Source organism: Dromiciops gliroides, chromosome 2 (assembly GCF_019393635.1).
Source record: "Dromiciops gliroides isolate mDroGli1 chromosome 2, mDroGli1.pri, whole genome shotgun sequence".
Taxonomy (NCBI): domain Eukaryota; kingdom Metazoa; phylum Chordata; class Mammalia; order Microbiotheria; family Microbiotheriidae; genus Dromiciops; species Dromiciops gliroides.
Genome location: NC_057862.1, coordinates 117757391 through 117780839, shown reverse-complemented (window position 1 = coordinate 117780839; position 23449 = coordinate 117757391). Strand labels below are relative to the sequence as shown.

General features: G+C 39.7%; 1 protein-coding gene across 1 annotated transcript in view; it reads left to right on the top strand.

The window, feature by feature from the left end:
- Window positions 1-23449, top strand: part of LOC122744712 (cell migration inducing hyaluronidase 1) — a 239432-nt gene that overhangs the window by 158196 nt on the left and 57787 nt on the right. The window contains exons 7-12 of the mRNA XM_043990351.1: window positions 2960-3030; window positions 4514-4609; window positions 5247-5368; window positions 7436-7568; window positions 8421-8612; window positions 22815-22990. Coding sequence (XP_043846286.1) covers window positions 2960-3030; window positions 4514-4609; window positions 5247-5368; window positions 7436-7568; window positions 8421-8612; window positions 22815-22990 — 790 coding nt within the window. The remainder of the gene's footprint in view (window positions 1-2959; window positions 3031-4513; window positions 4610-5246; window positions 5369-7435; window positions 7569-8420; window positions 8613-22814; window positions 22991-23449) is intronic.

Here is a 23449-nt window from a genome sequence, read left to right as displayed (position 1 = left end):
TCAAGTTTGTTTGTACAAAATGACAAATATGGTAATGTTTTACATAATCATACACACATAACTGACATCTGATTGCTTGCTGCCTCAAGGAGGAGGGAGGGGAGGGATAAAAATTGGAACCCCAAACTATCAATAAAAATGTTTATTATGGTTTTTTTTGGTTTTTTGGGTGTTTTTTTGCAGGGCAATGGGGGTTAAGTGACTTGCCCAGGGTCACACAACTAGTAAGTGTTGTCTGAGGCTGGATTTGAACTCAGGTACTCCTGAATCCAGGGCCAGTGCTTTAACCACTGCGCCTTCTAGCTGCCCCTATTATGTTTTTTAAAAATAAATAAATACATTTTTTAAATGCCTGGAAAAAAACAGAATGGACTTCCTTCAGGTGGTAATGAATTCTCTTTGTCACTTGAGATCTTCAAAGGAAGACTGGATGACTTCTTGAGGAAGTTGTAGATAGAAAGACTACTCAGGTGTACGTTGAACTTGATCTCGGAGGTTCCTTCTAACTATGTACTTGGATGGTTTTATGGGAAATAGCTGCATCCCATTATTCCTGGGACAGAAATGATTATCATTCCTTAGTAATAAGCCTCTAGAGATCAAGTGAACAAAATGAGCAAAAACATTAAGCATGCCTTCAAAAACAAAAAATGTCTTCGTTAGATTGTTTTTTCTCTCTCTCAAGAATGCCATTCAGGCTTGTTTTTCAGAAGTATTATTTTGGTCATGGGTTTTCTCTGCTTTGCAAAACACACACACACACACTCACACTCACACACACTCACACTCATACTCCAACCAGCCCACTGAGTAAGATAGATTCATTCCTCCCACCCCGCTGTCCCACTTCTTGTTGGAGATGGATCACAGCTTCCCAGTGCCTTTGGCACTGCATGTGCTAGAAAATTTTCCAGTTGACACATCTGGCATACTGGCAGGCTCCTTGGGGAGTTATGTTGGTGGTCAGTAATTTCCCCTCGGGTTGTCCTAGAGTTAATCTGCTGGTAAGATGGTGGGCCGGCGTTGGGCCAGGGAAAAACGATTTTTGCCTCTACTAACAGGGTTTCTTTGTTTATAACATGAATCTTGAACTTTTGTGAAGGGGAATAATTGGAGATTGTCAATGAGATATATAGGCCAGATAGGGAAGGACTAGCCCTCTCTCTTATCCGACAAGCAAACATGGTAGTCTATATAAGAGTACAGTATTTCAATAACTAGACTGAATTCCTCCATACAAAGGGCTGATTGACACTTCGTGCCTATTTCTCCTTTCCTCCTTAAAAATACACTATCTTATGATCTCAGTTCTAGAGAACTGATAATGAAACACATTTCCTTTCTTCTAGTAAGAGAGGTGGAGGGCTATAGATGTGGCACATGCTGTCAACACATTGAATGGTTTTGCTTATATGTTTTTCTTTGTTATAAGGAGTTCAAAGTTGGGGGTGTTTAAAAGCAATCACAGTGCAACAAAAGAGAAAGGCCAAAGGAAAACACAAACAAATACCTTTTTTTTTTTTAGGGCAATGAGTGTTAAGTGACTTGCCCAGGGTCACACAGCTAGTAAGTGTTAAGTGTCTGAGGCTGGATTTGAACTCAGGTATTCCTGAATCCAGGGCTGGCACTTTATCCACTGCGCCACCTAGCTGACCCCAAATACCTTATTTTTAAAGTATCTGCTTAAGGGTTCTGGGATCATGTAAATTCTGTGGAGAGGTTCTGATTTGTTGTCATCCAGTAAGTAGAATACTCAAAGGGGCAGCAGAGAAGGCTTTGCTCTGTTTTCTTCCCTCCGCTTGCCAACCCTCTGAGCTCTATGCATGCCTCTTAGAATGGACCTGCTTTTGGAATGAAGATGTTGGTTCAGAAACCAAACTTTGATCTAGGATCACTAGTCAGGTTAAAAGGAGTGTTTTGAAATATTGTTCCCCCGGGGAGGTGGGGTTGTAGGCCTCTCTCTACGCACAAGTTAGCAATGACCTTTCTTCTATTTCCACAGTTACTTGGGCATTCACTAATCTTCATTGGTTTCCAGGTTGTGCTAAAAAGTTAAAAAAAAAATGTGGAGCCTCTTTTTCATTGGATCCAACTGAAAGGCAGTGAATCTCTGAATACCATAGTGGGCCCATGGGAGCCTCCCTTCTCTGTGAGCTAGCACTTTCTTTAAAATTCTGGAAAGTAGGTAGGAGCAGATATAATTAGGATCTTTTTATAAATGAAGGAACTGCAGCTCACAAGACTTAAGTGACTTGCCCAAGATCATATAGAGACAGATGAAAGTAGAAATATGGGTTTTGTTTTTTGCTTTGTTTTTGGATCCTAGGCCTATTTCAGAACCACCAAATTCCACAGAAACTGTCAGTCTACATGCAGACTTTAGCAGAAGCAAAAAACATTATGAAGTTTTTTAGGAGGCATATTAAAATGTAGGACACAAGTTCTGTACTTCATTAGTGATATTCACAAGTGGCATGCATACCCCTAGTATTCCAATGTCTAATCAAGAGGATCAATTCATCCTTTGTACTCAGGAGTGGAATCCTTGGATTCATGGGAAAGATAATACAGTAGAGTCAAGTGAGGCTAAAATGGCAGTCGAGGTTTGGTTTTAAAGAAATATAATCACTGAGTGTTCTTTCTAAAGAAGTGGGGAAGAAGAAAGTCAACTTTTCAAGGAGATTCTGGAGGGCTGCATCACAAGATCATAGGTTTAGACCTGGGAAGGACCTTTGGGGTCATCTGTCCCAACCTTTGCATTTTATAGAAGAGGAAGCAAAGACCCAGACAACTGAAGTAATTTGCTCAAGATCATACAGTTGGTACGCGTCAGGATTTGAATCCAGGTCCTTTTTCTTCAAATCTAGTATTCTTTCTACTGCACTACTCAGTCTTATTTTGAAGCACTGGTTCAAATCCTTCAAAACTGAGAATATGATAGATCTTCATTATTTTCCAGGCATCCTTGGAGCTTCTTGACTGTGAAAGGAGATCCTTCATCTTCTGTTGAAGACCATGTAGAATATCATGGTAAGTCATGAGACAGGCCAGATGTGTTAGACTGTCTTCTTTTCGAGTCTTTGTGCCCATTTCTTGTAGCTACTTTAAAAATGGAAGATGCATTAGAAAGCCTTCAATCCTCACCATCTCCTGGTTATTATCCGTAAGATTTTGTGGAAAGTGGCATAATGCATAAGAGAATCAAACTGGGGTTGTTTTTGAATGCATGTTGCATTATGGTTACTTTAAGTTTAGAGTATAGATAGCATATTTCCTCTTGAGGAAAAGAAAAGTTTCATTATCATCTTGTGGGGAGCTGGGTAACATGGTAGATAAAATACTGGACTTGGCGTCAGAATGACCTAAGTTTGAAATCTGCTGCATATATCTTTTAACAGAGGCCATCATTTTCCTGATATAAAGGCTATGTGGGAACATAAATAATAGGGGAAGTCCAGGCATCATGAGCTGATACAATCTTTTTGTATGTGAGAGCCTTTGATTTGAGGCACCCCTCAAATCACACCATGTAGTCTGCTCTCTTCTTGGCCTAATAATAGCCAACAATTATTAGACCAAGAAGGATCAGTGCCTTAATCCATTGTCGTATAATCCAAAAATACAGGTTTCCCAAAATCAATAACTTTAGAAGATCAATTTCATCATCCTTTTTTCTTGTAAGTCAGGGACTTAAAAACCTTTCTTAAGATAAAAATATTTGCTCCTTGAAAACAATACCTTGTCTTTGTATCCTCCAGTATCTAGAATAGTGTTGTAGCTTTCATTCATTCAAACAACAATTATTAAAAATGTCTGTAAAGGATGGATATCTGCTTGCTCTAGATGTTTTAGGCAAATACTCAGTTTAGATAAGACATTTGCATGTTTCAATCTAGTAACAGAAATAAGGCCTGAATATAGATAATCCTAATATATGTATGCATGAGAGGAGTAAAAAACAAAACACTAAATAAGGTCCTATGAAAAGGTCATGGAAGGCTTAACAGAGGAAACATTTGAGTTGAGCTTTAAAGGATGAAAAGAATTCAACAGATAAAGAAGAGGAAAGAACATTTCTTGCACAGGGAACAGCCTAAGCAGAGGAAAGGAAAAGAGCAGTACTGCTCAGTTTGGACAGAACATTAACTGAATGAGACAAGGTTGGAAAGACAGTGATTCCAGGCTTTGGAAGACAGGATGCAAGGTGTAAAAGTGTGCTTTTTATCCTGTAGACAATAGGGAGCCATGGAAGGATTTTGAGCAGAAGAGTGGCATTCTCCTGTATGTATATAAGGATTAATCTGGCAGTGTTGTAAAGGGTGGAATGTGGGGATGATGAGAGTATAACACATGTGGTGCTTAATAAATCTTTATCAAATAAATGAATGACCTAATCAATGACTCTGCTCAAATGACTGAGGACCTTTTGCATCAGATTTTTCATCACTCTTAATGTCATATTTTACTCAGTTTGAAAAATCACAAAGTTACCAAACTATCATCCTTTTAATAGGTCACCGAGGCTCAGCTGCAGCCAGAGTTTTTAAATTATTCCGAACTGAAAGTGGGGAACATTTCAATGTTTCTTCATCCAGTGAGTGGGTGCAAGGTAAGAAATCTATGTATTTCAGAACTCAGGAAGCCCCAGTGGCATAATCCAACCACAGAATGAGCTGTTTTTGCTGTAGCCGTGTTTTTCCATTAGATGAAGGACCACAGACTGAGCTTTCTAGTCACTACAAATTTAAAGAGAAACTTTCTTTCACCAACAAAATCATTTCTACTAAGATCAGACTTACTCCCCAGAACAAGTCGATGTTTCTTTTCTTGAAAAGGATGAAATCTCTCCTTGTTACGATATACATGAGGTTCTTCCCTTGGGGCCTTTTTTTTCATCTCTTTTAAGTAACAATCACAACTCCAATGGATAATTCTGTTGAAAATTATTTTAATTTATATAGGGTTTTCTGTAGAAACTTGGGAAACTGGCCAACCAACCAGCTCTTGAAACTGTATACCAAAAGCCCAACCTGTGGACGTGGGTAGCACTACGCTTATGTGTATAACATTTGCCAAGAGAAGCAATGAGCTCAAACAAAAGCCCTCTAATGGGCAGCCTTAATAAAGCAGCTGTTGGATATTTTGGCATAAAGTTGTTTTAAAAGCATTTGTCTATGCCATGATCAGATTTGAATTTCATAACGGGGACCTCTGCTGTCCAATCTCAGTATCTTTCTCGTTTCTAGATGTGGAGTGGACAGAGTGGTTTTACAAGCGTGATGTGACTCCATCAAAAGGTGGGGAGAAAATTTCAGACCTCAGGGCAGCTCATCCAGGAAAAATCTGTATTCGTCCCATCGACATCCAGGTATGATGATCAGAACAATAGTCTATTCTTCCTATAAGAAGAAAATATGTTTGAAGCATGATCAGTGGGCCATGTGCTCTTAGTGCTTCTAGTTATGCTAAGAATTAATGTGGCATCATGAAAGGAGCTATGAGATCTCATGCGTACGTGTGTGTATACACACAGAAAAGTAGGGAGTGGGCTTGTGATTTCATTGATATATGTATGGAATATATATGTATTATGTTACATGTAACATGAACACATATATTATATGATGCATCATATGTGCTATGTCATATATATTATATGTATACATTGTATGCATATGTATATATGAAGAGGTGAGGAAATTCCCTCTCTACCAATGAAGCTTAGCCTTTGCTCTCTAATTTAAACTCTGAGAAAATTGCTTAGGGGACTGAGTTTAAGTGACTTGCTCAGAGTCACATCGCCAGGATGTGTCAGTCATGAATACCTGAACCCAGGGCTTCCTGACTTCAAGACCAGTTCTCTATCCAAGCTCTATCCAATATGCCAAGCTGTCATATACATACATACATACATATATACATACATACATATATGCATACACACATATACAAATATACATACACTCTTTGGTAGAGAAGGTTTCCTCACCTCTACCTATATACATACATATATACATACACACATATATAGAATGTATGTATTATATCACATCTACATACATATATGTATATATACACATTCATATACGTATACATAATAGAATTATAGCTTTAAAGAGCATGACGGATTATCAAATTGGTTCAGAGTAAGTTTGTAGAATAAGAGGAGCCCAGCATTTGAATCAGAAAACCTGAGTTTGAATCCTATTTCAAACATTTACTAACTGTAACTGTAAATAACCTTCCAGAGTCTCAGTACTCTCATCTGTAACATAAGGCAATTATTTTATCTATTTCACGAGGTTGTAGTAAGGAAAGTACTTAAAGCAATATATGATGTGAGTTATTATTGTTGTTGATGCTGTTTGGGGGGAGGAGCCAGGTAGATATGAATAGGACTGAACATTGAAAAGGAGATGGATACTTGAAACCAGGCAACAAGTATGATGAGAGGTAGGTTGGAAAGGCATGTTGGCCAATAGGTATATGTTGGGAAGTAGGTTGGAGAAGTATGTTGGTCATAGGTATATGATTGGAGATAGGTTGGAGAGGTATGTTGGCCACAGGTGAATGATGGGATGTAGAATGGAGAGGCATGTTGGCCATAGGTGAATGATGGGATGTAGAATGGAGAGGCATGCTGGCCATAGGTGTATGATGGTGATAGCTGTACAGTGATGTACATTTAAATTCTAGCCCTAGAGGAAAATATGCACAAAGAATTCTCTTACCCTTCATTAGCTGCAAAATAAATTAGGCTCCAATATAAAGAAGGGTCACCTTGCCCCACAGCTTTTTATGGCTTCTGCACAAGTGTGGGGACTGTGTGGGGTGGTATTTATGACTAGAATGGCCTTAAGATGCCTCTTTATGCTTTTTGACAGGCTTTTAGAGTTTGGATATGACCTCAGATGAATGTGCTTTCCTTTTAAGTGAAGAAAAGGGGGGAGGGCAGACATTCATTGAGTTCAAAATAACCCTTCCCCAAAAGTACAATCTTATTTTAGATCTAGGTTTGTTACACTTCTCCTCCCTAACCATAGACCACCCCCCTCCTCCTCCAGCCTTTTTGATTTACATATAAAAGACTGTAACATCTGGCATCCCCTCCCTGCTTCAAAATCACATGCCTGAGATTATCATGGGACCAAATTCAAACACATCTCTCCTTTGGATGCTGATGACTGCGGGTGACCCTAGGCATGTCCTGCGGTCATCAAACACCTTCATCTTTCTGTTCTGCACAGTAAGGATGTGATACAACCACTCCCCTCCCAGGGATAGTGGCAAGAACAAGAAGAATAAGCTGAAGTAAACAGCTTTTGCACAAAGGACAATTTGACATCTATGTCTGTTTAATGCTCATAATCTCCCTTTTTCAAAAGAGAAGAAAAAACAAAAGGTTGACACACTGTAATTTTTATCCTTATTCTAGGCCACTACAGTGGATGGAATTAACTTAACCACTGAGGTTGTCTACAAGAGTGGCCAGGATTACAGGTTTGTGTGCTACAGTAAGAACAAAGCCTGCCAGAATTACCGAGTGAGGTTCCTCTGCGGTAAATCCGGTAAGCAGTCTGTTTTGTGAAGCTGGGCTTTGGAAGGAAGAAGTCAATTATAGCTCTGTTTCCCAAGCTGGCAGTTCCATTTTGGCAGCTCTCAGGGACCCGGGGTCAGCCACCTCAAGCTCCTTCCAGTGTCAGACTGCCCTTCTTGAACTCCCTTTCTGTGGTACAGCCTTTGTGACAACAGTGGTTGTTTGAGACATCACAGGACAGTGGAGAGAGCTGGCAGGCCTTTTGAGAACTCCACCCCATCCATACAAGCCTTTCAGGAAGGGGAAGGGCCAGGCCCCAAGAAAATCAGGCGTCTGATGTGCAGAAATGACCCTCACGGCACTCAGATGTCAGAAGCTATCCTATCTTTTGTAGCTTTCATTTCAAACAACACTGCTCCCAAAGGTGATCATTATAAGTGAATTTTAAATGGTTGGTTTGTTAAAAGAGGCACTCAGCATCCTCCAAAAAGCAGTCATTAAGCAAAACATCTCCTTTTGGGGAAGACATTTATTGCTACTGTAAATAACAGTTCAGAGCAACCATATTTTTTTTTAAGTCATGGAGCTAAGTGGGTGTGGTGAAATAACCCCACTGAAAGCCACATTTAACTTGAACTTAAGAAGTTAGTGGAAAATTCCCTTGCCAGTAACTAATGAATGGATCTTTCTTGGTTGGGTTTTTGTTGACTTCACAAAGCCTACACCAAGACCACAATGAGGTGAGCTAGATAATTTTGTTTTGGATTGGCAAACCTGTAATTGTATTGATGGGAGGAGATGGGGAGGTAGGGGAGAGCATTTTGAGAGGTGACAAAGAGTTGACCAAGAATGAAGGACTTAATGATTCTACTTGGGATTACAGTGAGACCCAAACTCACCGTCACCATCGACACCAATGTGAACAGCACGATTCTGAGGCTAACAGATAACGTTCAGTCATGGAAAGTTGGAGATACCTTGGTCATTGCTAGCACAGACTACTCCATGTACCAAGCTGAGGAATTCCAGATACTGCCCTGCAAAACCTGCACCGCCTATGAGGTCAAAGTGGCAGGTAAGCTGCAATTTGGCCTCTCTGAGCCCAGCTGAAATGAAATATGTAAGGCCTCAAGTTGACTAAACATTACCCCCAAAATGATGCAGTGTCTTCAGAGTTTTCCATCTTCTGTCCCTAGCTTTTGCTTCCTATGCCTCAGCTTGAGTGAGCTGGAATTTATGGTGTGTGATGTTAATTTCCAATAGCATTGGCCTCACTTCAAATTGTGGCCTCACAGAATCTAGAATGAGAACAAATCTTCTTCGAGGTAATTTCACTCATGTTTTGGCTAAGGAGATTGAATCCTAGTTTCTGCTGACCACTGCAGACCACACATTCACTTCTCCCTCTTTGCTCTGCAAGGCTCATGCCCCATCTAGAATCCAGAGACTGGTTCTGATTTTTCTTTGGATCCCCCAGCACTTAGCACAGTGACCTGCACACATACATAGTAAGCACTTAGTAAAAAGCATGTTGGTTGACTGATTGATCAATCAATTGGAGATGGAGTAGGACACTAATCAAGTTTGACATCTGGTTTAAAGAGCTGTATCTCATTGACTGTGAAAAACCTGGATTCCCCTCCCTCCCTCCCCCCCATCTTTGTAATTCTCCTTGACCTCCTGAGAGTATTACATAAGATCCTTCTGGATAATAGGATCATTGATGGTTGTCTTTAAGGCCTGGGGAAGGGACCCTGAGCAGTGAATGGATAATAATTAATAACAACAACTAGCATTTACATAGTTCTTTATGTTTTGTAAAAAATCTTTGCTTATATTATCTTATTTGATCCTGATAACAATGCTGTGAGAAAGGTGCTGTTATTATCCCTATCGAACAGATAAGGAAACTGAAGCTGAGAGAGGTTAAATGATTCACCCAGGCTTACATATAGGATTTGAATTTGGATCTTCTTGAGTCTAAGTTCACTGCTCTCTCCACTCAGGATTGCAGAGACAGAAGCAGGGTTCTGAAAATGAGCCAATTGTTTCCATACATGCCTGTTTCTTAACCAGAAAGTATCTCTGGCCACTAGGATTCTCTGGTTCATTGACAATATGGAATGTGAGCACACAGTCAGACAATAAGCCAGACTCCTACTGTGTTAGCATTTCCAGTGGCTGAGAAAGGGGATCATAAGTACATTAACAAGAGAGTCCTAAAAACATGCTGCTTCCCACTTACTGTTATCAATCAAGTCAGCGTGGCTGAATTCCATCATATGACTAGTTTCCCCTTTAAAAGGCACAGATTTTTAAACTTTGCCTAATAAGTCCAATTAATGATGTGAAGTTGAAAACCCTGAGTCCCCACAAACTATTTGGAAAAGAATATCCCTAACATTAGTTCATGGCCAAATAAATATCTCTCAAATAAAGTGGGGCCTCTTCCTTTCATTACTCTACTAAAATGCAGGGCTTCCTTGGGAATAGTATTTGCTGATACTTAGAATTTCCTACCAAAAAAAAATGTGGAAGCCTCCCACTTCAACTGAAAAAAAAACCCCACAGGATAAAAGGAGGGTGGTTGTGAGAATAAAACTCAAGCATTTTAAAAGAAATGCATAGCACGGATTCAGGAAAACAATAACTAGTCACATCATCCTCAGTTCTCACCCTTCCCTGGGTGTTAATGTTTTCTTTCCAGATTATTTGGGTATGAAGTGGATTAGGCATGTTTGATGTTTTGTTTGGTTTCATAGCTGGACTCCTTTTATCAGTACAGCATAAGATGGGGAGGAGAAGAGGAAGGAAAGGGGTTGTGGTGCTAGAGTTTAACAGGATGGGATACAATGAAATCTATTTCATAGAGCTTCCTTGGGGCAGGAGGCTTTGTGAAAGCTGCAGGAGAAAGGGACCAAGAGAACTGACAAGCTCCCCCAAGAGACACTAATGGTGAAATTCCATGTTGATACCTTGATGCCATATTAAGGAGAGAAGAATGAATAAGATGGAGTCATTTCCCGGGGTTGTCACATCTTCTTATAGACCTTAGTGACTCATAGGCATCAGGTCAATAGTTTCCCTAAATCTCAGAAACAGGAAATGTAATGGCTCTGCTTTAGAAAATCACCCAAAGTTTCTGTGTCTTGATTTCTTTCTTGGAAGAATAACAATCATTCGCTTTTATGATAACAAAATGCTTCATAGGGGGCGGCTAGGTGGTGCAGTGGATAAAGCACCAGCCCTGGATTCAAGAGGACCTGAGTTCAAATTCAGCCTCAGTCACTTAACACTCACTAGCTGTGTGACCCTGGGCAAGTCACTTAACCCTCATTGCCCTCAAAAAAAAAATGCTTCATAAACATCTCATTTCATTCTCATGACAACCTAGTGAGCTGGGTTAGTAGCAAAAGAACAATTATCCCCATTTTATAGCTGGGAAATCTGAAGCTCAGAGATATGCTTATGGCCATCTAAATTCATGTCATTTAACTCCAAATTCTAGACTCTGACTCTCTCTCTCTCTCTCTCTCTCTCTCTCTCTCTCTCTCTCTCTCACACACACACACACACACACACACACACACACACACACACACACTTTGTTTATTTAATTTTATTTTTGCAGGGCAATAAGGGTTAAATGACTTGGCCAGGGTCACACAGCTAGTAAGTGTCAAGTGTTTGAGGTCGTATTTGAACTCAGGTCCTCCTGAATCCAGGGCCAGTACTCTATCCACTGTACCACCTGGCTGCGCCCCCCCCCCCATACAGATTTTGTAACTAGAAAAAGATAACACGCGTCTCCTTTCAACTTCCCATGCTCATGAGGATAAGTAGAATAATGTCTATGATAAATCTCTGTTTCTCTACTGACCATATTTAGAAGAATGTTTGATAAATGAACTGAGTTCTAGATCCAGGATTTTAGAACAATTACCCAAATTTCTAGGGAAAATATCTAGATGATGAGGGAGGGAAGCCATTTTTTAGTTCCCCACAGTGGGATCTCACTGAGAATTAGAAAACCTGGGGGAGAAAAATAATGAGAAAGTTCTAGAAATTGTAGTTTCCCCCAAATGTGGTCAATTATTCACTCCATTTTACTCCATCACAGTAATTCTATCAAGCATCACAGATAACCACCCTTCTATTAACTTCCCCAAGAGACCACTTCATTCTCTGATAACATTGGTGATCGTTTTTAAAGCCCCATTATTCTGAGTGCTGTAATTCCCCCTTGAACTGCCACTTTCTCTGAGACTAAGTGCTGTAAACTGTTCCCATGCCTATCCCTTTGGTTATCGCTTAGGAGCAGCATGTGTTGATGGAGTTGTTTTGCCTGTGGTTCTTTAATCCTGCCTCCCCCTGGAGCTCCCATTTTCTTTCTGTGTCACCTCCAATGGAAGAATCTCTCAGGATGATCCTGTTGGAAAGGACATTCAATACCATACTCTGTGGCAGGATGTTCATTGAGCACTTCAACGTGGAGTAGAATTAATTTTCCCTCTTCCCCAGATTTACTAGTTTCCTAACTCACCTCCACTTGATAAGGAAAGTGCTTTCTCAACTTTAAAATGCTGTATAAATGTGAGTTATCCCCTTTCAGATTGCCTTCATTTGCCCTGTGTATATCTCCTATGTAACTACTTATTTATATGTTGTCTCTCTCATTAGAATGTATGACTTTTGAGGGCAGGGGCAGTTTTTGCCTTCCTTTGTATCCTTAGTACTTACCACAGTTTCTGGCCTATAGTAGGTGGTTAATAAATCCTAGTTAACTGTATTAGGTATTGTTTGTTCTGGGAAAAAAGAAATGACTTAATGAAGGAGCCATGGGAGAAAATAAAACAGGTTAGGTCTAGCTCTATTCACAGCTCAATAAATATTTGGTAGGGGTTGGAGTGGGGAGATATTTTATTATAAGGTGTTAAAGGAGGCAGGATTTGGAGGCACAAGAGACCCAGGTTTGAATCCCTGCTTTGCATTTATGTGACACTGTGACTAGAACACTGAGTGTAGAGTCTGGAAGACCTGAATTCAAATGTGACCTCAGACATTTACTAGCTATGTAACCCTTGGACAAGTTTCTTAACATCAGTCTGCTTCTGTTTCTCCATCTGAAAAATAGAGATAATAATAGCACTGACCTTCCAGGATTGTTATGAAGATCAAATGAGATCATGTTTGTAAAGTGCTTAGCATAGTATCAGGCACATAGTAGATGTTTAATAAGTAGCTACTTGATCTTGGGCAATTCATCTCACCTCTGTGGGCCTCAACTTCATCTGTAAAATGATAAGGGTGAACTAGATGATCTCCCTACTCTAATATTCTGTTTTGTATGAACACTGATATGCAATCTCTGGTTTGCTTAACCCAAATTCCCTGGAATAGAAGATTTTGAGTTTTTTATTGGCTTTTCCCATGTTAATTATTATTTTGAACAAGTCAGCAGTATGACCCTATTGTTGTTACTAGGAGCAATGCTCTTAAACTTCCAAAGGGCTATGTTCTTGCTTCAGGTCCAAAGGGAAGAAGAGAAGCTTCAAAGCACAACCTCATTCTTCAGTGGGTTGGAAGGGAATAAACAGGGTCAATCCCTCAAACAATGGGAGAAAATAAAAGAGAAAAAATGGGGTCAGGAAAACATCCCCCAAGGGGCTTATACTTTCAGGGATCCCTGAACAACCTCCCTGACACACACAGTAGACATGAGCCCTCTTGCTCTTTCTCCCTGCTATCATACCCTGAGAGTTAGGATGACGTAATGTTGAATCTGCACCAAGACACCAGAAGACCTCTCATCTATCCTAGCATTGCTCTTGCCACAGCCTCTCTGTGGAATCTTGAAAGGGGCATGCTGGAGCCAGCTTGAATTGGTTCATAAGAACTCATTGTTAAATTTTCATGGTGAGCATTTTCACTATGGAAATCAACAAACACTATGAACCTGGGTTTGGATTTATTGTTTTGTTGTTATCTCAACCTAGAAAATGGTGGAGAAAATGTAACAATGCACATTGAGGCTCAAAGTGTGTCATGGTCATTTTTTGTTAAATATTTACAGCACTCGCTTATACTTGAGCCAAGTTACTTCACTGATTTATGTGCTATTACTCTGGTCCCATCCATGAACTATAAGTGAAAGCCCCTCTATTCTATGGTGGCATACTAAAACAGTTATAGTTATAACATCACAGTTCTGAGGGGCCAGAGAGGCAAGATGTGGGTCAATTAGGAGAGAAAAAAAGAATTCATTATCAGAACATCTAGAAAGCAAACAGGGGACCAGAGACAAGGGAGTATGTCTAGGGTCCAGGAGAGAACTGTCAGTGGTATGAAACCTATGGGATCCAAAAGGCAAATAGAAAAAAAAACATGTTTTTAAGGTCAGGCATGAGTTCATGAAGCTGGATATTTGACCAGGGTTGACTATGCCTGAAGAAGTTCATAAGCCACTTGGACGTATTCACCATAGTGGTCACATTTCCCCTGAGATATAATGTAATCCCACCCTCCTTTTTCTGAAAGGCTTTCAGCTGTGGACAGCTCCCAGGCAAACTAATAGCATTCCTTTGTAGGAGACTACTTGTCGTGTCAGTTGTAGATACTCTGAACCTCAGTATCCTCTGTAAAAGGAGAGAGTCAGACTTGATATTTCCTAAGGTTTCCCAGTCTATGAATCTAGGTTCCCACTATTTTCTGCAATAATAAAACTCCATGATGCCAAATCATTGGGTAAGTCATATGTGTTCCTCAGTAGCCATCAACCAACCAGATACATGCCTCATCTGCTTCACTGTACTTACTAAGACTGAAAAATAGTAGGAAAATATTGTCACTGTCTAATCACAAACCATCCCCATGAAGATTACGAGAATGCTTAGCCCCAAGTCCTCACATCACTCTGTGGTTTGCTCTGATAGTGTAACCACTGGGAAAACCTGTTGGCACATTGGTTCAATAGTTTGTTCTTAGTAATGACTTAACGCATCTGAAGTTCACTGAAGTTCACACTGGGGCTGTCTCAATAACAGAAAGGAGCCAGAGGAACACGCTATTTTGCTGAGAAAGCTCTGGGAGAGGTTTTTTGCTGGATAAAGTGCCAAGAAAATAAACATTCCACTGAAAGTATTGTTACCTAAGAAAAACAGCTTGAGTTCATCATGTCTCTGTTCAGGGCAAAACTCGGTTAACTGTAGGGTCTGGAAATTGGGAGATTACACAGAGAAGACGTTCCAATTCTGAAAATTAAAATATGAATGTACTTCTCATTCGACTGCAAGTTTCTTAACGACCTGCTTCTCAGCCAAAGGCATCTTGGTAAAGTTCATGCATGATCAGGCAATAAAGAACAGCATGGAGGGGAATAAAAATACTTTGTTCTACACATATAGTGCTCAGAGTCCTAAAAAGGACAGAAATGAGAGCACTTCAAGTTATACATGATGGTGCATTAGGTGCTCTCAATTTTGAAGAGATCTTTTAATTGCTAGGAGTAGGAAATTGAGTGGAGTAAGATGCTCTAAGAAGACAGGCTTCGAACCTTTGTGTAGGACAGTCACTAAATAACAAAATGAAGGATTCCATGAAGTATGGTCTCACTGTAATACTAATTTGGAAAGAGGCACAGACTCCCACTGTTTCACGCAACTGAAAGCAAGCAGGTCTAGTTGTCAAAACAACTTCAGGAAGTTACTTTAAAAACACAGCAAAGTTCTTTTCAATAATAGACCTGGCTAAGGAAACAACAGACCCTTAGGATATACTACATAAATATTTAGTATCATTTAATAGATTTTTTTTCCTTAGGAGCTTCAAATCTTGTGGCTATGAAAGAAGATTGAGCTATTTCTATAACTATTGTTATAGCCTAGTGTTTAGAAGATGAACACATTTGAAACTTTATTTCCTCTAGGCATCATGTCTGCAATTCACCTGAGGTGCTATCAGGTGGTCCTCCAGTGCACAGCAGTTACTGTATGCACTGAGCAAACAGATTTTTCCATAGTCATTGTATAACAGAGAGAGAAAAAGTATCACTTTTTCTTGGTCGATAATAATTTCTTCTCTAAAGTTATACCTTAAAAATCAAGAAATTATTAATTTCTTGTTACCTTAGTAATTCAGTATACTGATTTTCTACATGTGAAATGTGATGAGCAATTTAGAGTAATATTTAGAGAAGTAAAAACAATTTAGGTACAATTGGCCACCAGTTCACTAAATGTCAACTGTTCCGAATCACTACTTAATCTAAAAAATAATCTTAATTTAGCTCCCAGGCTTAAGCTGAAAACAACTTTAAAACTTATCCTGTACCTTTTATTCGAATCAAAATCCAGTCAGGGCATTTTCTTGGCTCCTGGCAAAAAAAGCTCTTGCAGGTGGCTTTGGTTCAGCCTTTGATCCTCCCAACAGCAGAACAGCTTAACTTACAACTTCTCTATGGAAAGCCCTTATTTGCCCTGTCTTCATAAGCTCTCCCAATACCTGCATCCCCTCTCCTCGTCAGTGGAGAAGAGAAAAGAAAGGAAGATTACAGTCATACTATATATATTCCATGACTTTCCTTTTCCAGAGTTTTCTCTGGCAGCTAACTTTATTTGTAAATTGCTGTAACAATGTTCTTCTCCATCCCACTCACCCAATCAGTTTATTTGATGCTAACGCAAGATTTGTTTCCTTAATAAACACTGTCACAAATTTCCACCTCACTCCAAATATGCTTCTATACCTTTTAAAGGAATAGTAATGACCCTTTTCTATAAGTATATTCAGCATTTAAATAGAATCAAATGTGGTTTCTTCATAGAACAAGGTATCTCTATGAATTTAGAGATATCAACATAATCATAGTAAAGATATTTGCATGGAATATACAATTTATATTTTCTTGGAGAAATTAAATCAGCAAACTTTGTAAAGTATCTACTCGGTGGCAAGGTACTATGCTGGGTATTGGTGAAACAAAGACAAAAGGAAAGGAAAGTTTTCCCTCAACATGAGTTTACAATGTATGCAGAAACTAATGACTATGCATTGAAAATGTATATAACAGCAAAGTAAATGGAAAATGATCATTTAGATAAAACAAAGTCCTAAAACTATCATCATGGAGTTAGAGTATGGTTCTAACCCAATAATCTTTCTGGAATTTTTCCTGACTTGAAATACTAGATTGAAAATGAGGGGTGGGGGCAGCTAGGTGGCTCAGTGGATAAAGCACTGGCCCGGATTCAGGAGGGACCTGAGTTCAAATCTGGCCTCAGACACTGACACTTACTAGCTGTGTGACCTGGGCAAGTCACTTAAAACCCCATTGCCCACAAAACAAACAAAAAACACAAACGAAAATGGGGGGGGTGGGGGGTTTGTTAATGGACTAAGGAAATCAGAAGAATGGGACAGAAAGGGAAGCAGGGGAGTCACAAGCAAAAACTAAATTATCTAGAAAAATAAGGCATTTAAAGCGAATATTAACTATTTGCTATTCCAACCTTTAAAATCCTTAGGATTGGGGGGGGGGGGTGGGTTATCTGTGATTTCATGAGTGAAAGGAAACTTCCAGGGAGACAACTTCCTTTTACCATACTGAGTAGCATCTGTTCTATCGACTAAGTGACTTGAGCATTTTCTGGAGGACTGAGAGAGTGTTTAAGGGCCAATATTTGTAAGAGATCACACTTGAAAACCACGTTTTTTCCAGACTCCAGTGTTGGGGATTTCTCTCTACTGTGATATGCAGCCTCTCATTTTAAAATCATTCTGCACATAGTAAAATCAGCAACAATGATAACAACATGGTAATTTTTGAAGTTGTTTGACAAGAGGTCCATGAAACCTTTCAGCAGTTGGAAAATAGCTAAGGAGTTTGAGAAGGGAGGTGTGTCAGTGACACAGTCAGCACAAAGACTGGGCTATTGGCTCCACTTTAGCCTAAACTTTGGCCCTAAAAAAAGGGTCTCCAGGGGGCAGCTAGGTGGCAAAGTGGATAAAGCACTGGCCCTGGATTCAGGAGGACCTGAGTTCAAATCCAGCCTCAGACACTTGACACTTACTAGCTGTGTGACCTTGGGCAAGTCACTTAGCACAACAAACAAAAGGGTCTCCCTACCCAGAACCAACATTTACATAATATTCTATTGTTCATGGAATTTGATATATCTTTGATATCCTTCACACTAGCAGAAATTTTATCTTCCCACTTGCAGAACAGACCTGCTTATAATCCCCCAAGGAAAGATCTTATTTGTCATCCCAGCCCCTGCCTCCTTTCTCCCTCCTTCAAGCAGAGAAGTTCTAGCCGAGGAAAAAAATATTTTAAATTATCTATCCCCTGTGGCCTTACTGAATGCTTGGACAAGCGTGTTCCCTTCCCCTCTCTTTTTGTGTAATACCCTCATAGGTGTCAATGTTATAATCCTTATGACCTTTGAAGCCCGTAGGAAAAGCAAAGCTGAAGTGTGAATGAGGATACTGCTCATGGAAACATTCCCTCATCAACATTTTCCCCTGCTGCCCATGAAGCAGATTCTGCTTCAGCCCTTTTGATTGTAAAGAAACCTGCTTCTGGGGACCTGAGGCCATAACTAAGGTAGAGGTGAGGTGGAGAAAAATGGAAGGGGAAAATACTGAATGAAATGGTGGAGCACAAAAAATCCTTCCACATAGTCCAGCTTCGGGGGCTATTCCGTAGGGATGTCAGAAAGGCTCTGTGGGTACAAAAGAAAACACCTCTGATGTTTGCCACCAATTTATATTGCCATTTGGAGGGTGACTTGTTTTTTTCCTTTTAAATGTAAACACCACTTCTGAGACCAAAAAGCTCTGTGTGGCGCAGAAAGGCTAGAATTTCCCTCAGGTAACACATTCTTTGGAAAGTTCATTTTGTTAAGCCTGAGACTTTTTTTAAAGACTAATTTCAACAGGATATTTTTTTAGGGCTTAATAATGAGCCCAGTTGATTTCCCAGAGCAATGAGCTATAAGGAATCCTCCATATTTTCTAAGTACAGAGTCTGCAAAATGAAAAACCTCACTTTGCCTATATTTAGAATCTCTTAGGCACATTGCTGGCATTCTTAGCTGATAGCAATGGCTTCCTAATCTGGTCTGGCTATTAATTTCAACATACACTAGCTTGGAATTTGTTATGGACTTCCATCACTAGCAAAGTACAAACAGCAGTGGATTCATTCGTGATGCTACAAGCTCACAAGATGTACTCCAGTTTTAATTCCTAAACCTTAATGATCCAATTATGCCTGTGGGTAACTCAGGGTAAAGGTCCAGTAGTAGCAAGGAAATGAAAAAACTTCTTGAAACCATAATATAGCCAGGTGTTATTTTGTGGGCACTAGCATGTTCACTGAGTAGAAGATTCTGCACGTGAAAAGTCAAGGAAGTAGGTGGTCTGGTTGGCCACTGAGGAAGAGCTCAGTTTGAATCCCACCTCAGAAACTTACTAGCAATGTGACCCTGGAAAAGTCACCTAAACTCTCTGGCCCTCAGTTTCCTCAGTTGGAAATTAGGTAATAATAATCCCTATGCTACCGGGTTGTTCGGAGGGTTAAATGACATCATGTATGTACAGCATTTGTAAATCTTTTTTATTCTAAATTTTAATATTTTATTTTTCCCAATTACATGTAAAAACAAATTTTAACCTTTTTTTGTTTTTACAATTTTGAGTCCCAAATTTTCTCCCACTGTCCTTTCCCTCCCCCATCATTGGAAAGGCAAGCAATTTGATGTAGATTATACAAATGAAGTCATACAAAACATTTCCATATTAGTCATGTTGTGAAAGAAAACAGACAAAAATGAGAAAAATAAAGAAAGTAAAATAACAGTATTTTTCGATCTCTGTTCAGATTCTATCCAGTTCTTTCTCTGAAGATAGGTAGCATTTTTCATCATAGGTCCTTCAGAATTGTCTTGGATCTTTGTATTGCTGAGAATAGCGAAGTCATTCACAGTTAATCATTGTACAATGTTGCTGTTACTATACACAATGTTCTCCTGCTTCTGCTCACTTTACTTTGCATCAGTTCATGTAAATCTTTCCAGGTTTTTCTGAAAGCATCTTGCTTGTCATTTCTCATAGTACAGTAGTATTCCATCACAATCATATACCACAACTTGTTCAGTCATTCCCCAATTGATAGACATCCTCTTAATTGCCAATTCTTTGCCACCACAAAAGGAGCTGCTAGCATTTTATATATCTTAAAATTACTGTCTTATAATAACAGTTCAAATTTGTAAGCCTAAGATTTGTAAAATGTTTTGTGGACTTGATCTCATTTGAGCCTCACAACCTAGTGAAGTAAGTACTACGGAAGTTATTATCTTCATTTTCTAGATGAAAAGACTTGGGGCTCAGACTGCTTAAATGACTTGCCCAGATTCAAAGTTATTAAGTATCTGAGGTAGGATCAGAACTCCCAACTCCAAGTCTAGCCCTCTTTGGATTACATCACTACTTGCCTCTAAACTTCAGCTAGTGTTAATGCAAAAAAGAAAGTTTAGGGTCTGTTTGCTCTCAAAAGTCCTTCCTATTTGGCTACCTCTGGTTAGTTCCCAGAGCAAGGGAACCTGTTTCCTAAGCCTTCTTGAGGTTTATACTTCTGTCTCTAGCTGCTTAAGATCGAAAGCTTATACTTAATCACCTTAGGGTGCTACTCATTTAATCATTCGAAAAGAAAGTTGGGCTAGATGACTTCTAAGATCTTACAGCTCTAAAATATTGGGAACCTGGTTCTTTTCATTAAATCTAAATTTCACTATTTCCACAGAAGTTGTGGAGGCCAGAAGCAGTCAATTATTCCCTAATGTTTCTCTGGAAACAAACAAACAAAAAGCTCCTAAAGAGAGAACCTGACTGTTTCATAGACAGCATTTCATGACTCTTGCTTCTGAGCCAAAGAAGTCCCACCATGCCTCTGGCAACCTCCTTTGTGGTGTGGAAGAACTATGTTTCAGTCCTGTCATTGTCAGGAATAATGTGACTGCGAGTAATCATTTAACCTCTCAGCACCTTGGCCAACTTCCAAAGGGCTATGTTATAAACTGTTTGCCATCTGTAACAATGAAGGGCATAGATACATGGAAGTTACCCTACACTGATTGAAATCACCCATCTGGACCTTGTCACCCTCTCTCTCTCAAAAAACATACTTACTGGATGTATCAGATAGTCATTTCCCAACAATATACATTAATGATCCTAAGATTTCTAGACTTTTGTTACTGACAGTCATGGGTCTAATAACATTCTTCTCTGTGTCAGCTATAAACTTATTATACAGATACAGTGTTTACTCAGTGACTCTAAGTATCTGTTTTTACCTGGAATAATGATGGTCTGTAGAACTGACTCGCCACTCTTCTTGTAGGATAGCAAAGCAGAGAGGAGACAGCTGTAGGTGTCTGTTAGATATAGTAGAAAAAAGTATGAACTCAGAGTCAGATACTCAAGTCTAGTCCTGGCTCTCCCACTATGACTGTGTTATTTGGAGAAGTCAATTAACCCTCTAAAGGTATCTCAGTATTCTGAACCATCAACCCTCCATAAAGGGGAATGGATTCATGATTCCAAAGTCCCTTCCAGCTTCAATATGCTATGACTCTGGGAGTAAGGTATTTCTCCCTAAGTATTGCACAAGGCATTAGAGATACAGTGCAAAAAGGAACAATCCCCACCCCCCAAGGAATCTCTTGTGTACCCTCTATCATGGGAGACAGCCTACATATAAATATGAATATATGGAAAAAATAAGTGCTAAAATAAATATAAGGCAAATTTGGGTATGAGAGGGCACTAGTAGCTGGGGAGGGGGTGGGATCAGATCAGCTTTTATATAAAAGGTGAAATTTGAACAGGATTTTTAAAGGAAATATGGGATACTGAGAGGAGGTTGGGGTAAGAGAGGAATTCATCCCAAGGCATGAGAGGACAGTCAGGGCAAAGGTAAAGAGATGGAAGATGGAACATCCTATGTGAAGAGTAGGGAGCATATTGGTGTGGCTAGACTGTAGGATGAGAAGAAATGTATAACATTTTGAAGCAGATAGGGGGAGGGCAGCTAGGTGGCACAGTGGATACAGCACCAGATCTGATCAGGAGGACTTGAGTTCAAATCCAGCCTCAGATACTTGACACTTACTATCTGTGTGATCCTGGGCAAGTCACTTAACCCTCATTGCCCTGCACACACACAAAAAAATAAGTAGATAGGGGAAGGTTGTGAAAGCCTTTAATAGCCAAACAAAGGAACTTTTTTTTAATTCTAGAGGCAATAGTGGTGATCCATTGGGGTTTATTGGATCGGGAAGTGGCATTATCAGATCTGCCCTTCAGGAAAAACAAACTTTGACTGCCATAAGGAAGATAAGTTGAAGTGGGAAGAGACTTGATGCAAGGAAGCCAATTAGAAGGTTATTGTAATAGTCCAGGCAGGAGGTGATTAAGGCCTAAACTATGGTGATAACTGTGTGAATAGAAAGAAGAATAAATGAAAGAGATGTGTGAGTGTAAAAGCAAGATTTGACAATGGATTGGATATGTGAGGTAAGAAAAGAGTGAGGAATCAAGGATAATGTCAAAGTTGCAAACCTAGGTGTCTGTAAGCATAGTGGTGCTCAGCTCAGAAATAGAGAAATTTGCATGACAGGTAGATTTGGAGGAAAAGATAATGAGTTCAATTTGGGATATGTTGAATTTGAAGTGCCTATGGGACCTCCGTTTTGAAATTTCAGATGGTTGGAGATGAATGACACTCAGAAGAAAAGCATATGGCTACATATAAATTTGGGAGTCATCATTATATAAATGATGCTTAGACTATGAGAGTTGTTAATGTCACAAGTGAAAGTGTGTAGAGAGAGAATTGGCATGGGCCTAGGACAGAACCTCGGGGCATCCCCACAATTAGGGGACATGATATAGATAATGATCCAGCAAAGGGAACAAAGAAAGAACATTCACACAGGTACAAGGACAACTGAGTGAGAACAATGCCATGAAAACCCAGAAAGAAGAGAGTGTTTAGGAGGAAAGAATGGTCAACACTATCAGATACTGCAGGAAGGGTTGAAAAGGATGAGAATCGAGAAAAGCTCATCAGATCTAGCAATTAAGACATCTTTGGTAACTGGGGAAATTCATTTTAATTGAATGATAAGCCTGGAAATCAGCTTGCTATCCAGTAACTCCTGCTACCTTCAAGATAGAGAATGAACCTGGACATGGCCATTCTTTTCTACAGGAAAACCAATGTATCTCCATATTGGAGAAGAAATAGATGGTGTGGACATGAGAGCTGAAGTGGGACTCCTGAGCCGGAACATTCTGATCATGGGAGAGACAGAGAGAAAATGCTATCCTTATAAAAATCAGATCTGCAACTTCTTTGATTTTGATACCTTTGGTGGACATATCAAGGTATGTGTGTACCATCTTGACTGACTTAGACATAGTGGGATGGCAGGGTGTGCCATTGTTTTGCAATGGTCTTTATGCATTGAACTCCCCTGCATGTGTGCTGTACTCTAGCCAAACTGGACTACTTGTTCTTTCCTGCACACAATCTTCTATCTCCCACCTCCATGCCTTTGTATAGGCTGTCCCTCATGCTTGTCATGCTTTTGCTTCACCTCCTCCTCTTAGAATCCCTGATTATCTCTATTGCCTTTCCTCACCCCCAAATGTTCATTTTTCACCCATACTGCATTGTATTTACTTTGTAATAACTTCAAAATGCACTCAAATTATTTGGAATACCCTGTATAATTGCAAGTGGCATTGTGGTATCATGGGTAGGGAGCCAACCTAGGAATCAGGAAGACCTGGGTTCGTGTCTTAAAATATCAGCTATAGGAATTTCTAATTAGGTCATGTCAT